The following is a 12,910-nucleotide window of genomic DNA, read 5'->3' as shown; positions in this document are numbered from 1 at the left end:
AAAACTGAGATACAACTGCCCAGGTATCTCCCTCATTCCCATCAGCAATGTATCTCCCCTGAGATTAAAGATTTTATCATAAGAAAAGCGACATATAGTTAAGTGAATAAATATAGTCATCAGAAGCAAAACCACACCTAGTCTAGTTTGCTCTATCATGCGCCATGGTTAAATGTTAATACAAGGACAGGGTGATATACAATGAAAGAGAACATAAGGATACAGTCTTTTACTATAGACTAAAGAAAGTAACATTGACTATAAACATTCAGCAACATCTTAGGAGTACTGTCTATTTTCTGCTTCTATAATCAATCTCAATCAATGTAAGTGAAGTCTCTCAGTCATGTCCGACTCTTTGCAACCCCACGGACTGTAGTCTACCAGGCTTCTCCGTCCATGGGATTTTCTAGGCAAGAACAATGGAGTTGGTTGCCATTTCCTTCTCAAGGAGATCTTCCCAATCCAGGGACTGAAACCTAGTCTCCCACATTGTAAGCAGACGCTTTACCATCTGAGCCACCAGGGAAGTCAATGTAAAGGCACTCAATATCTCCTGCATTCATGGAGTCTCACCTTCCTGTCTCATCTGATGCCATCAATGCATCAGAGGAACCACTAGAGAGGAATACAAGTAAGTCAACAAAGTGAGTCACTAGGATAATATTAATAGCATAAGGCCTCATGCTGGCAGAGATTGTAGGACACAGCTGATACCTGTGGACAAAGTCATTTTCCCTTTCAGCTGAGAGTTGAAACAACAACAAAAGAATAACAAAACATACTTTCTCTCCCCCTCTTCTCTTAATTTTATTTAAGTATCATGCTCAAAAAAGAGAGGCTGTAATAGATTGCCAAAACGCAGGTCACCGGCTCTTGTATTAAATAGTACTTTAAATACAGTAGACCCTAGAATAGCACTGACCTCTCGCAGCAGAAACTCCATATATAACTTTACAGTCTACCCTTTGTATTCACTGTTCTGAATCCACGGGTTTAATCAACCACAGATCACGAAGTACTGAAGTATCAAAAAAAAAAAAATTCATGTATAAATAGACCTGTACTATTCAAACCCATGTCATTCAAGGGTCACCATGTGAATTAATCATGTTCACATACTGATACCAAGGAATTGGATATGTTTTTAGATGTTATTTCTAAAAAGTGATTTTAAAAGTTTTCATTATACTTATTAAACTGTACTATAGCTAGACATAGATGTTTGGATCACTTTTCTACACAGCATAACAAATTACCACAAACTGAGCAGCTAAGAACTGCACATATATATTGTCTTCCAGTTTATGTGGGTGAAGCATCCTGGTATAATTTTGCAGATCTACCTTGCTCTTTCTTGTTCATAAGGTGGGAGCAATATTCTTCTGCAATTGTCAACATCTCAAACAGAAGTGGAAGGTCCCAAAACTTAGATATTACTGTCTGGTACACATAAAATTCTATAAAGATGCCTCTGTTATCAATCTGTCATATCTTATCTCAAGAAAAAATAGTCTATATGAAAACTTAAAAATGGTTGTGGTACCCTTACCCAGTTCCTATTAAATGGAGATAAGGATTTAATTGTGTATTTCTATCAGTTAAAACATGATCTGGAAGATGTGTAATTCAGTAAAATTAAATTCTGTATATTTAAAAGTAAAAAGTGGTATGAAAATTTAGTAAGAATAGTTATACTTAATATTTTCATATTTAATATGTAGCTAGGAAAAATAATTAGGTAATCCTTTTAATTCAATTTAAGCTTTTATTTCAGTACTGAAATAGGTATGCTATTGGTATATTGACTATTTAAAATATTTCAAATAATGCTTAAAAGAAACAAAAAATGAATTTTTAAAAATTCAAATAACATTTCAAAATTTGCATAATTTTGTAACTTTATCAGGAAGAGCATATGTGTTTCATATCATTTTGTTATTAATCTGCAAAAAGCACCAATAATTTTTATTTAAATTGTGAAAGTGAGGTTGTATACATGAGTGTCACCAGTGAGAAAATTTTTATTGATCTTAAAAACACTGAAAATTAAATGGCAACAGAGAAATTAAACCATGGTATTTCTAATTTTCATTTTACCTGCAGTGTTAGACTCTTAACTGCATTCCATACTACTCCAATAAACTCTTTCATTCTTTCTTCAGGACTTCTACAGCCTTCAGTTATAGTCAGCACAGCTTTCACAGGAACTGACAATGGTCTGGATTCTAAGAATAAGAACAGGTAGGATGATTTAATAGAAATGTACCAGTAAGTTTCACAAAAATATACAGAAAATATTTCCACTATTACTTCTTCCTGTGTTTAAAATTTTTAAATATACGAGATTATAAAATATATTAGATCATATTTACTGAAAGAATTACTCATTTTTACAATTATTCCAAATCGAAAAAAAAAAATCTGTTAATAGTTAAGAGAGTGAAAATGACTGTTTTTCAGAGATTGATGACTGGGATGTTGGTTTATGGAGTAAACCAAAATAGAGTAATGCTCTATTTTGAATACATGGATGTGTTTACATTGTGAAAATTTACTTAATTATAACCTAACAATCTGTTCATTTCTCAGTATGAAGTTAAAACATAAATAAAAATCTTATTGAAATAGAAAACTGAACTTCCTTCATCCAGAATTAATAGAAAATGTGTCTTCCCAAATGTGAATTTTCCTGAGAATAAAAGCTTACTCATAGTATCTCTCTACTTAAAACACTGGTTTTGACAGTAAGCAAAAGAAGCACTGGGCTTCCTCAGTGGCTCAGACAGTGAAGAATCTGCCTGCAATGCAGGAGACCCAGGTTTGATCCCTGGGTTGGGCAGATTCCCTGGAGAAGGGAATGGCTACCCCACTACAGTATTCTTGTCTGGAGAATTCCATGAAGAGAGGAGCCTGATGGGCTATAGTCCATGGGGGTCACAAAGATTTGGACACGACTGAGCAACTAACACTTTCATTTTCACTTTCAAAAGAACTGATCACATAAAAGCCAGGTAGATGATACAAGAATTTTCTTCATCTAAATCAAGAAACTTAGAGAACTTCAATAATTCTTATAATGAAAATTTCAGAAATCAAATAATAATTTATAACAATATATGTGGACATGTCTATATGCATGTTACATTTTTATGTACTGCATACATATAATTGATAGGGTGCTATTTTAAATGCCATAAAATAAATGACTCAGATCTTGGTTTTCAAGACTTTTACTAAGCTAAATTTGATAATCATTGGACAGTCTACAAAGTAAGTGCTACCACTTCATCACTATGAGAATGACAAGTGCTATTATCTACTCATACTTTCCCTTTCCCCTCTATTTGGTTCACATATTTGCATTTATAGTAGATTCAAAGTATCTTAAGGGCATGGAACATAAACCTTTTATTCTCATACTAATAATACCATAGCCTACCACATTATACACATTAGAAACATTCAAAAAATGCTTGTCAAAAAAAAACAGTTGGAGAGAGATCCATAGAGTTAGAGCATTCTAGGCAGATGGGAACAACACTGCAAAGCACCAAGATGGGAGTGTACTTAGGATTTTCAAGAAACCACACAAAAGCGAGGATGGTTAGAACAGAGTAAGAACGAGAGAAGCAAGAGATGAGGTCAGAGGTACCAACAGGGGCCAAATCATACAGGGCTTACACAGGCCATGGTAAGGAGGTTGGGTTTTATTTTGAGGGAGACAGGATATGACTCTAAACAGTCTTGAAATTAATGGACATATTTTGAGAGAATTTTTCTGGCTACTATGTAGACAACGGTCTACATAAATATTAAAACAAGAAGACAAGCTGTGAGAGGTGGTAGTAGCAATAGAGCTAACAAGAATGGGGAATTTCTGTATTGTTTTCAAAGATGCAGCCAACAAATTTACTGATGGATTAATATTACAATAAGAGAGAAAAGTAAAGCAAGGATAACTCCAAGGTTTTATATTTGATCACCTGGAAGAATGGCACTAGAGGGGAGAGGAAAAGGAAATATAGTTTTATACCTATCAGGCTAAGATTTCCATTACAAGTTCAAATGAAGATATCAAAGTGTTATATGGATAAACAACAAAAAATGGAAAAAATATGAACAAATAATTCATATAAAACATAATTTGCCCAAAAAACTTACTAAGATATGATCAACTTTCCTTAATAATAAAATAAAAATTAAGGCAACAATCAGATATTCTTTTCAATTGTCATCTTGGCAAACATTTTAATCAGTTAATTTGTATTTTTAAAAACATCTGACATTGTTGAAGCCCTTTGTTAGAATGTTTCATATACTGGGACTATAAGGATAGCTTGCAGAGTGAAATTACAAGACAGGATATTTAAACATGCAAGTTTTTCTACAAAGTAATTCCATTTCTAAAAACCTATGCTACAGAAATATTAAAACATATGACATGTGAGATTCATATCAATAATTTGAAAAATGTTTAGTATCAGCAGTATTATTTGAAATAGTGAAAAAAAGGGAGAGAAGGAAGGAGGAGAAAGGAGAAGAAGAAAATGGTAAGCAATTAATCTATTCATCAAAAAAGATATGGCTGAATTAACTTTGGAATATTTGTGATAAGGATTATAATTCAATCATTTAAAAATGAGGAACAGTTCAACATATGACAGAAATCATTTTTTATACACTGTGATATAAAAATATATGCATTTCTGTAGTTTAATCCATATGTTTTTAAAACAGTATGTGAGGTTGAGCATGTGTTTATTTATCTCATTAACACAGAGCTACAGAGAGGTAAAATACAAACCCTTCACAGAGGTTACCAGTGAAGACAGTAAAATGGAATTGTATGAGGGAAGGAGGTTTTTAACTTTTTACTATATATTTCAGAATTAATGTTTTACAACAGTAAATCATGTCCGACTCTTTGCGACCCCATGGACTGTAGCCTGCCAGGCTCCTCTGTTAATGAGATTCTCCAGGCAAGAATACTGGAGTGGGTTGCCATGCCCTCCTTCAGGGGATCTTCCCAACCCAGGGTCAGAACCGAGGTCTCCTGCATTGCAGATGGATTCTTGAGCATCTGAGCCACAAGGGAAGCCCAAGAATGCTAGAATGGGTAACCTAACCCTTCCCCAGGAGATCTTCCCAACCCAGGAATTAAACCAGGGTCCTCCCACATGGCAAGTGGATTCTTTAGCACCTGAGTTACCAGGGAAGCCCCATTTTAAAATAAAACACACCTTAATTTACATCAACTCACCTGGACCTTACAGTTATTCTTACATATCTTAGCAGGTATGAGAAGAATATGGCGACATAAACTTATTGTAGAACTCTGCCAATTTAAATAACTAAATTACATGTAGACCAACCATATCCAAACATGCACACAGATGTTTACAGAAGCTTTATTCAAAACTATCAAAACCTGGAAGCAACCAAGATGCCCTTTAGAAAGTGACCTGCTAGATAAACTGTGGTGCACTTAGAAAATGGATTATTATTCATTAATAGAAATGAACCATAAAAACACATGGAGTAAATTTAAATACATATTTCTAAGTGAAAGAAGCCCATCTGAAAAGGCTACATACTGAATGCTTCCAACTATGTGACAATCTGGAAAAAGCATAACTATGGAAATAATAAAAACATTAGCACAGAAGTTAAGGAGAGAAGAGCAACAGGCAGAGCAAAGAATGTTGGGGACATTGAAATTACTCTGTATATCACTATATTAGAGGATATATGTTGCTATACATTTGTTCAAACAGAAGAATATATTACACCATGAGTGATCCCTATTGAGAAATAAGGATTTTGGATAATAATGATGGATCAGTATAAATGCATCAAGTGTAATAACATACCACTTTGGTGGGGTTTTTGATAATGCGGGTGACTACACATGTGTGGGGCAGTAGATACGTGAGAAATCTCTGAACCTTCCCCTCACTTTAAATGCGAGCCTAAAACTGCTCTAAGAAAATAAATTCTAAAAATATAAATAATTTTTAAAAATGCAGGCCAAATTTTAAAACTCCTTGAAACCAAGGATACCAAAGGTTTCCACAAAAGCTGCTTACGGTCAAATTTTTAAAATCTACTGATAGAGAATATTCAGTTCAGTTCAGTCGCTCAGTCGTGTCCAACTCTTTGCAACCCCATGAATCATAGCATGCCAAGCCTCCCTGTCCATCACCATCTCCCGTAGTTCACTCAGACTCACGTCCATCGAGTCTGTGATGCCATCCAGCCATTTCATCCTCTGTCGTCCCCTTCTCCTCCTGCCCCCAATCCCTCCCAGCATCAGTCTTTTCCAATGAGTCAGCTCTTCGCACAAGGTGGCCAAAGTACTGGAGCTTCAGCTTCAGCATCATTCCTTCCAAAGAAATCCCAGGGCTGATCTCCTTCAGAATGGACTGGTTGGATCTCCTTGCAGTCCAAGGGACTCTCAAGAGTCTTCTCCAACAACACAGTTCAAAAGCATCAATTCTTCAGCGCTCAGCCTTCTTCACAGTCCAACTCTCACAGCCATACATGACCACAGGAAAAACCATAGCCTTGACTAGACAGACCTTAGTCGGCAAAGTAATGTCTCTGTTTTTGAATATACTATCTAGGTTGATCATAACTTTTCTTCCAAGGAGTAAGCATCTGTTAATTTCATGGTTGCAATTTGTAGAAAATTCTGAAAGTGTATTGTCACCCTGCTTATTTAACTTCTATGCAGAGTACATCATGAGAAACGCTGGACTGGAAGAAACACAAGCTGGAATCATGATTGCCGGGAGAAATATCAATAACCTCAGATATGCAGATGACACCACCCTTATGGCAGAAAGTGAAGAGGAACTAAAAAGCCTCTTGATAAAAGTGAAAGAGGAGAGCAAAAAAGCTGGCTTAAAGCTCAACATTCAGAAAACAAAGATCATGGATTCTGGTCCCATCACTTCATGGGAAATAGATGGGGAAACAGTAGAAACAGTGTCAGAGAATATTAGTGTTGTATAAATAATGTTATTACAATTGGAAAATAAAACCATCTAATAAATGTTAATATTATCAAGCAGGTTGGACATCATTACCTGACTATTAAGTGATATTTCAAGTCATTACACACCAAAAGCTGTATTTGCTGATATTATGATTTAAGAAGTTATACAAGGTGTTGAAATCTCTATGTGGCTTAAAAGTGTTTTCCAAAAAGCTATGAAAAATATAATCAGTTTAAAAATCTCTTTAAGTAGAATGATCAGGCTATTAGAAGTGTAAAAGCTCCTATTTTAGATACACTAATTTTCAATCCATCATATTATCTAAAAGACAACAGAATAGGAAGACAAGCTTGTATTTTCAAAAGATAATTTTTTCTGTAATTATGTACATTTTAAAGGTAGCACAGGCATACTCTATAATACTGCCAATTTTGAACCATATTTTATTTAACCAAAATGTCTATAACATCTACTACATGCTGGGGACTAATCTAACGTCAGAAGTTAATAATAAGTACATCTAAAGTCAAGAATACTACTCATGTTAAATGTTGCATTGTGTAATAAGAAGTTCATTAAATTACTTTAAATACAGAGAATAATAATTAAAAATTAACTGATATGAGACAAGATACAGAAGATATAGAAAAAACTTGAAGACTACCAGATCTGAAACAAAGTGACTTTCCTTTTTTATTCACAATGTTTTAGTTCTACCTTAAACATCATTTCCTGAGAAACAGTCACTGAATTCCCCAAATTAGATTTGGCCCTTCCTCTATAATCTCATAGAATTCTGACATAATTCTGTATAATATATTTAATTCTTCATGGTATAATGCAAAAGTTTCAGTATTTGTTTCTCCAAAGGAAGCAGAAGAGCACAGTAATACTGTACAGCAATAAATGCAGTGGTTAATAGTTGGACTTCAAAGATATATTCTGCCTGCCCCTCCCCACTATTCTTACTCTTTCAATGAGAAAGGATCTTTATGTATATATTTATTAATCTAACACCAGCTAGATAAAATTGGCTGAAAAAGCATAAAGCCTGAAACTCCAAGCCACAGAAGTAAATGTCTATATTTTTTGCCTCTGTATGTCAGTCAATGATTTACATCAGAACATCCTTTTACCTTCTCATGGCTGAACTGGAACCTGGTAACAATGTACGTCCAAAACCTCTGTTCTTATTTTGAGGATTTAAGTAATGGTATCAATGGTTAAATGGTAACTCTGAGTATCCTATAGTATGTCTAGAACAATGGCACCAAATAATGACATTTGATACCAAATGGTTTATGTTCCTGAAGTTCAAGATTCTCATCATAACAAGGTTACTTAATGATACTAAGGAATCAAAAAACATTTGTTCAATGACAGTAGAATTCAGCTCCCAGAGTAACTGTTTCTCAAAATTAAGCCATTTCTGTTCCAAGCTTCTATCATCTGTTGCGTAAGAGTCTTAGAGAGGTGCTGTAACAAAAGTAGGCCAACTTTGGTTTTTGGTCAATAAGGAAGGAGGACTTCTAATGGGAAATTAAGAAAAAAAAATTCCTATAGCAATTTTTCTTTTAAACATTAAGACTTCTAACCACCAATTTATATAATTATGTACTTTATTCAGTAAAATGCAATTCAGTTTTCGTAGTGCTAAAACCAAGACAGTATTCATTTCACTGCAAGGACAATCCATGTTTCCTATATTCATTTCATGTAGCACCATGAAATAATAATGCCTTGCTCAGTAAGCATTAGTTGAAATCAATCATTAATATTTTAAAGAGGAAAAAATTATATGTGCATCTTCTTTAAATAAATCTTTCCCTAGTAGTGTATTAACATTGTTTTCAAAACGTACTTTTGTGTGAGGTACATATTTATGATTTATAGTTTCATTTTATTTAAAGTTTTCAATAATCACCAAGAAAAAAAACTGTATCAATCTTTAATTTCTCCTGTATGTTACTGGGAAATCAAGTTGTTCAGTCATGTATTTACTCTTAAATTTACTGGCCCAAGTCCTTAAAATGGCTCATAAATTCCTACAGGATCAGGATCCCTACTGTCCTTTTGACTTCCCCTTCAATCCCGGGTCCCGGGACTTTCTGCTTCAGTCAGACTGTCCTCCTTACTATTTCCTGAAGGCAAGACTACTGGAAAAAAATGATGGATTGAAGAACACAGCAGAAGAGGAATCACACCACCTGTCTCTCAATCCCCCAATTCCTTACTCTGAAGGAGATCTCATAAGGATTTAGGGAATCACAACACAACAGAAATAGAGGCAGATTTGTGTTATCTTCTTATATTGCTATTCTTCCATTGCATTAGTGTGGCTTAGAAAACAGTTGAAAATGCGACAAAGGAAAATGCTATCCCCTTCCAAGACTTATGAGCTATGGAAAGTTGCTTAGTTCAATTCAATAAGTATTACTGATTGCCTAGATTTGCTAGGACCTTCAGAAACAAAGAAGCATAAAGACGGAGATCATGTCTTTGAGGAGCTTACACTGGAAAGACAGAAATGAATGAATAACAAACTTACTAAATGGGTAGGTAGCACAGACCTGTTTTAGAAAATTTTATCATTATGCGGAGAAGGAAATTGGCAACCCACTCCAGTATTCTTACTTGAAGAATTCCATGGACAGGAGCCTGGTGGGCTACAGTCCTTGGGGTCACAGAGTCAGACATGACTTAGTGACTGAGCGTGCACCACAAACACATAGCTACAGAAAAGAAGTTGTTAACTCACTCATAATCCTAATAATGACTTTGATGTCACTGGAAAGAAATATACTTCTTGCCAAAGATAAGAAAAATACAAGCTGCTACCTCTCCCAAATATTTGAGAAATATCCCTGGGGAATGTGGGAGCAAACTTGAAAAGTTGCAGGATGTCAGTTTAAATCAATAAAGGATGGAAGATAAATAAGGCTAAGGAATGTGATTACTATGTCCCTAAATAAAAATAACTAAAGAAATAGAATTTATTCATTCATGAAGCAATTATTTACTTAATTTGCTCAATGCTAGAAATAGCTGTTAGATTCTGGGAATACAAATGTGAGTAAGTCAGATACAGTATGATAAGCATTATGAGGACAAAAAAGAGGTCCTAAGGTAGGGAAGCTTGGAAGAATGGCACAGACCTATTTTAGAAAGACTGAAAGGGAAAAGTTTCTTTATTGAGAGGGTAACATTTAAATAAAAAATAGTTATGAAAACAGCAATGGAAGCAATAGAAACAGAACATGCAAAAGATCCCAGGCAAGAAAAAGCATGCAGTGTTTGAAGAAGTGAAATATGATCAATGTAACACAAAATGACAAAAGATGAAATTAAAGAAGCCTACAGAGAGAGGATCAGGTCGAACTCTTGTCAGCCTCAGTAAGGAGTTTGGATTCTACCTTAAGCGTAACAGGAAGTCACAAAAGCATTTCAAGTAGGGAATAAAATGATCCAATTTAGATTTTTAATAAGATGACTCTTGCTATCATCTAGACAACAGATGATAAAATAATCTGGAAATGACACTAGGGAGACTAATCAGGATACCCTTACATTATCCTATATAAGAATTATACAGTTCTGACTAAGAAGCAGCATACAAACAGACTGAAATAAAAACACTAAGAATAACTTGGAGGCAGAACAGATAGGGCAAGGAGATACTAAAGATGAGTCCTGGGTTTCAGCCTTGCGCAACATGGGCAATGGTGTTAAGGGTAGGTACAGAGCTGTACACATTTGATACAGTTTGGCTTTAAGGACCTGCCTGTAAGATATCCAAACAGAGCTGTCCAGGGAACTGAACCTGAGACACCTTAAAAGAAAAAAAGAAGGAAATAGAAGAAAAGAAGCAATAAAGCAAGTAAGTTAAAACAAATGTAAAATAGAAAGATCATCAGTATGAAATAAATGTTATTATATAGACATAAATGGAAATACTGGGTTTTAAGTCAGCTTTAGAATGATTATGATCAAATAAACAAGAAAAAATAAAACTACACTGCAGTGTCAAAACCTAATAAATAAAATAAGCTTCACTTTGCTTGAAGTCTGTACCTTTCCTCTTAAAATGCAAACATAAAAGATGTGATCATATGTTTTATCTGAATTGCATTTTACCATACACATATACAGAACTTTCACATATCTTACTTAAGACTTAAAACTGTGAGATAGTTGGGTACACTTATTACCATATTATAAATGAATAAATTGCGGCTATCTGAGGTTAGCTTAACATGGGAGGGGAACTGGGTTAAAACCGTTTATTTCTGTCACTAACCTACTAGTTTTCCTACTATACCTTAATAATTACTGATCTATACTTCACACTGATCATGGTTTTAGGCAACACTATTTGGCAATGGGATTGCCTGGTGGCTCAGCTGGTAAAGAATCTGCCTGTAATGAAGAAGACCCCAGTTCAATTCCTGGGTTGGGAAGATATGTTAGAGAAGGGATAGGCTACCCACTCCAGTATTCATGGGCTTCCCTGGTGGCTCAGTTGGCAAAGAATCCACCTGCAATGTGAAAGACATAGGATAGATTCCTGGGTTGAGTAGACTCCCTGGAGAAGGGAAAGGCTACCCACTCCAGTATTCTGGCCCGGAGAATTCCATGGACTGTATAGTCCATGGGGTCACAAAGAGTTGGACATGACCAAACGACATTCACTCACTCACTGTTTGGCAATATAAAATTAAATAACCTAAAGAAAAAGTGACCTTTACATAGTAATGTTATTTTAAAATTTCTGGAGTTTGGATAATGTATAAACCTTTAAGCAACTTGCCATAAGAACTGCAATGATGCCTGAGACTTTTCATTAAAATACAAACTACATTTGATACTATCACTCCTGAAAGCCCCTTGGGAAATAATGGCTTTTGGATTCTGCAAGTCAGCGTGACATGGCATGCAAAATTGCATCTCATGCCGAGCCAACCAGGAAAATATATGTCATCACTATGTGACATTCAGAATTTCATCTGGAAACTATAATCTTGTTCTGACTGCAAAAGAAGGGAAAAAAGACTGCATACAAAACAATTTGGTTGAATTTTTGCTGAATTCTTGCCAGTTTGTATAAAATATTAGAATAACTCATTTCCAAAGAAGACCATACATTTGAAAACCTTTCCATGTACTTAATATCACCATATATTCTCAAAAAACTTCAAAATTAACTGACAAATTTTAAATTCTGTTATAATTCTAATTAATGAATCTGCTTAAAACTGTTCATAATGAAAGTTTCAAAATTAATAAATTCTGCAAGGTAGAACTTTATTTTCAAAACTATATATAACAGAACACCTCCTAATTCCTTTTCCCCACATGAATAAACTATAGGTTGAGAAACAAAACAAATGAACACCTGCTATAAAGTTTGCAATCTTATGCATCCCATGTCTTGGTCTTCTAAATTATTTTTCACCCTGCCCTCCATTCACGCATACAATACCTTCAAAATTCACGTATGTTATTCCTATCAAAACAGAAATGAATAAGTGTGACTTAGTCTATATGTTATGCAATCAACATTTTGTGTTTTAAAACTGCTGTGATTAAGCATAAAATGAAAAATTAGTAGACATGAATTGAGATAGATGATTGCCTTTCAAAAATTATCCCCAGGAGCCATGTTTCTGCTATCCCTACATTTTCTGGTATCCATATCTCACACCCTTGAACACAGAGGTTGGACACTTGACCCAAGCTGGGCTGCCACTGGCCAAGTCATAATGACTAACCTCCTTGACCACAGTGATTGTCCAAGACGTGTGCACATTAGCCAAGAAAGCCCAAAGAAAACTGCTTCCAATATTTTTTCAACAGGTACTGGACCATATCATTGTCTCTTTGATCAGAGCTAAGCATTCGAGTCCAGAGGT

General features: G+C 34.8%; 1 protein-coding gene across 8 annotated transcripts in view; it reads right to left on the bottom strand.

Annotated features, from left to right (window-relative positions):
- VPS13B (vacuolar protein sorting 13 homolog B) overlaps nt 1-12,910 on the bottom strand; it is a 786,697-nt gene that overhangs the window by 438,557 nt on the left and 335,230 nt on the right. For 7 of the 8 annotated variants that reach the window (XR_001919125.1, XM_018058289.1, XM_018058286.1 and 4 more), the window contains one exon: nt 2,101-2,228. The exons of the other annotated variant lie outside the window; for it this stretch is intronic. Coding sequence is in view for 6 of the 7 variants with exons in the window: in XM_018058289.1 (XP_017913778.1) it covers nt 2,101-2,228 (128 nt within the window). In the remaining variant the exon portion in view is untranslated. The remainder of the gene's footprint in view (nt 1-2,100; nt 2,229-12,910) is intronic. 8 annotated transcript variants of the gene reach the window in all.

This window comes from Capra hircus, chromosome 14 (assembly GCF_001704415.2).
Source record: "Capra hircus breed San Clemente chromosome 14, ASM170441v1, whole genome shotgun sequence".
Classification (NCBI taxonomy): domain Eukaryota; kingdom Metazoa; phylum Chordata; class Mammalia; order Artiodactyla; family Bovidae; genus Capra; species Capra hircus.
This window is presented reverse-complemented; position numbering and strand designations above follow the sequence as displayed.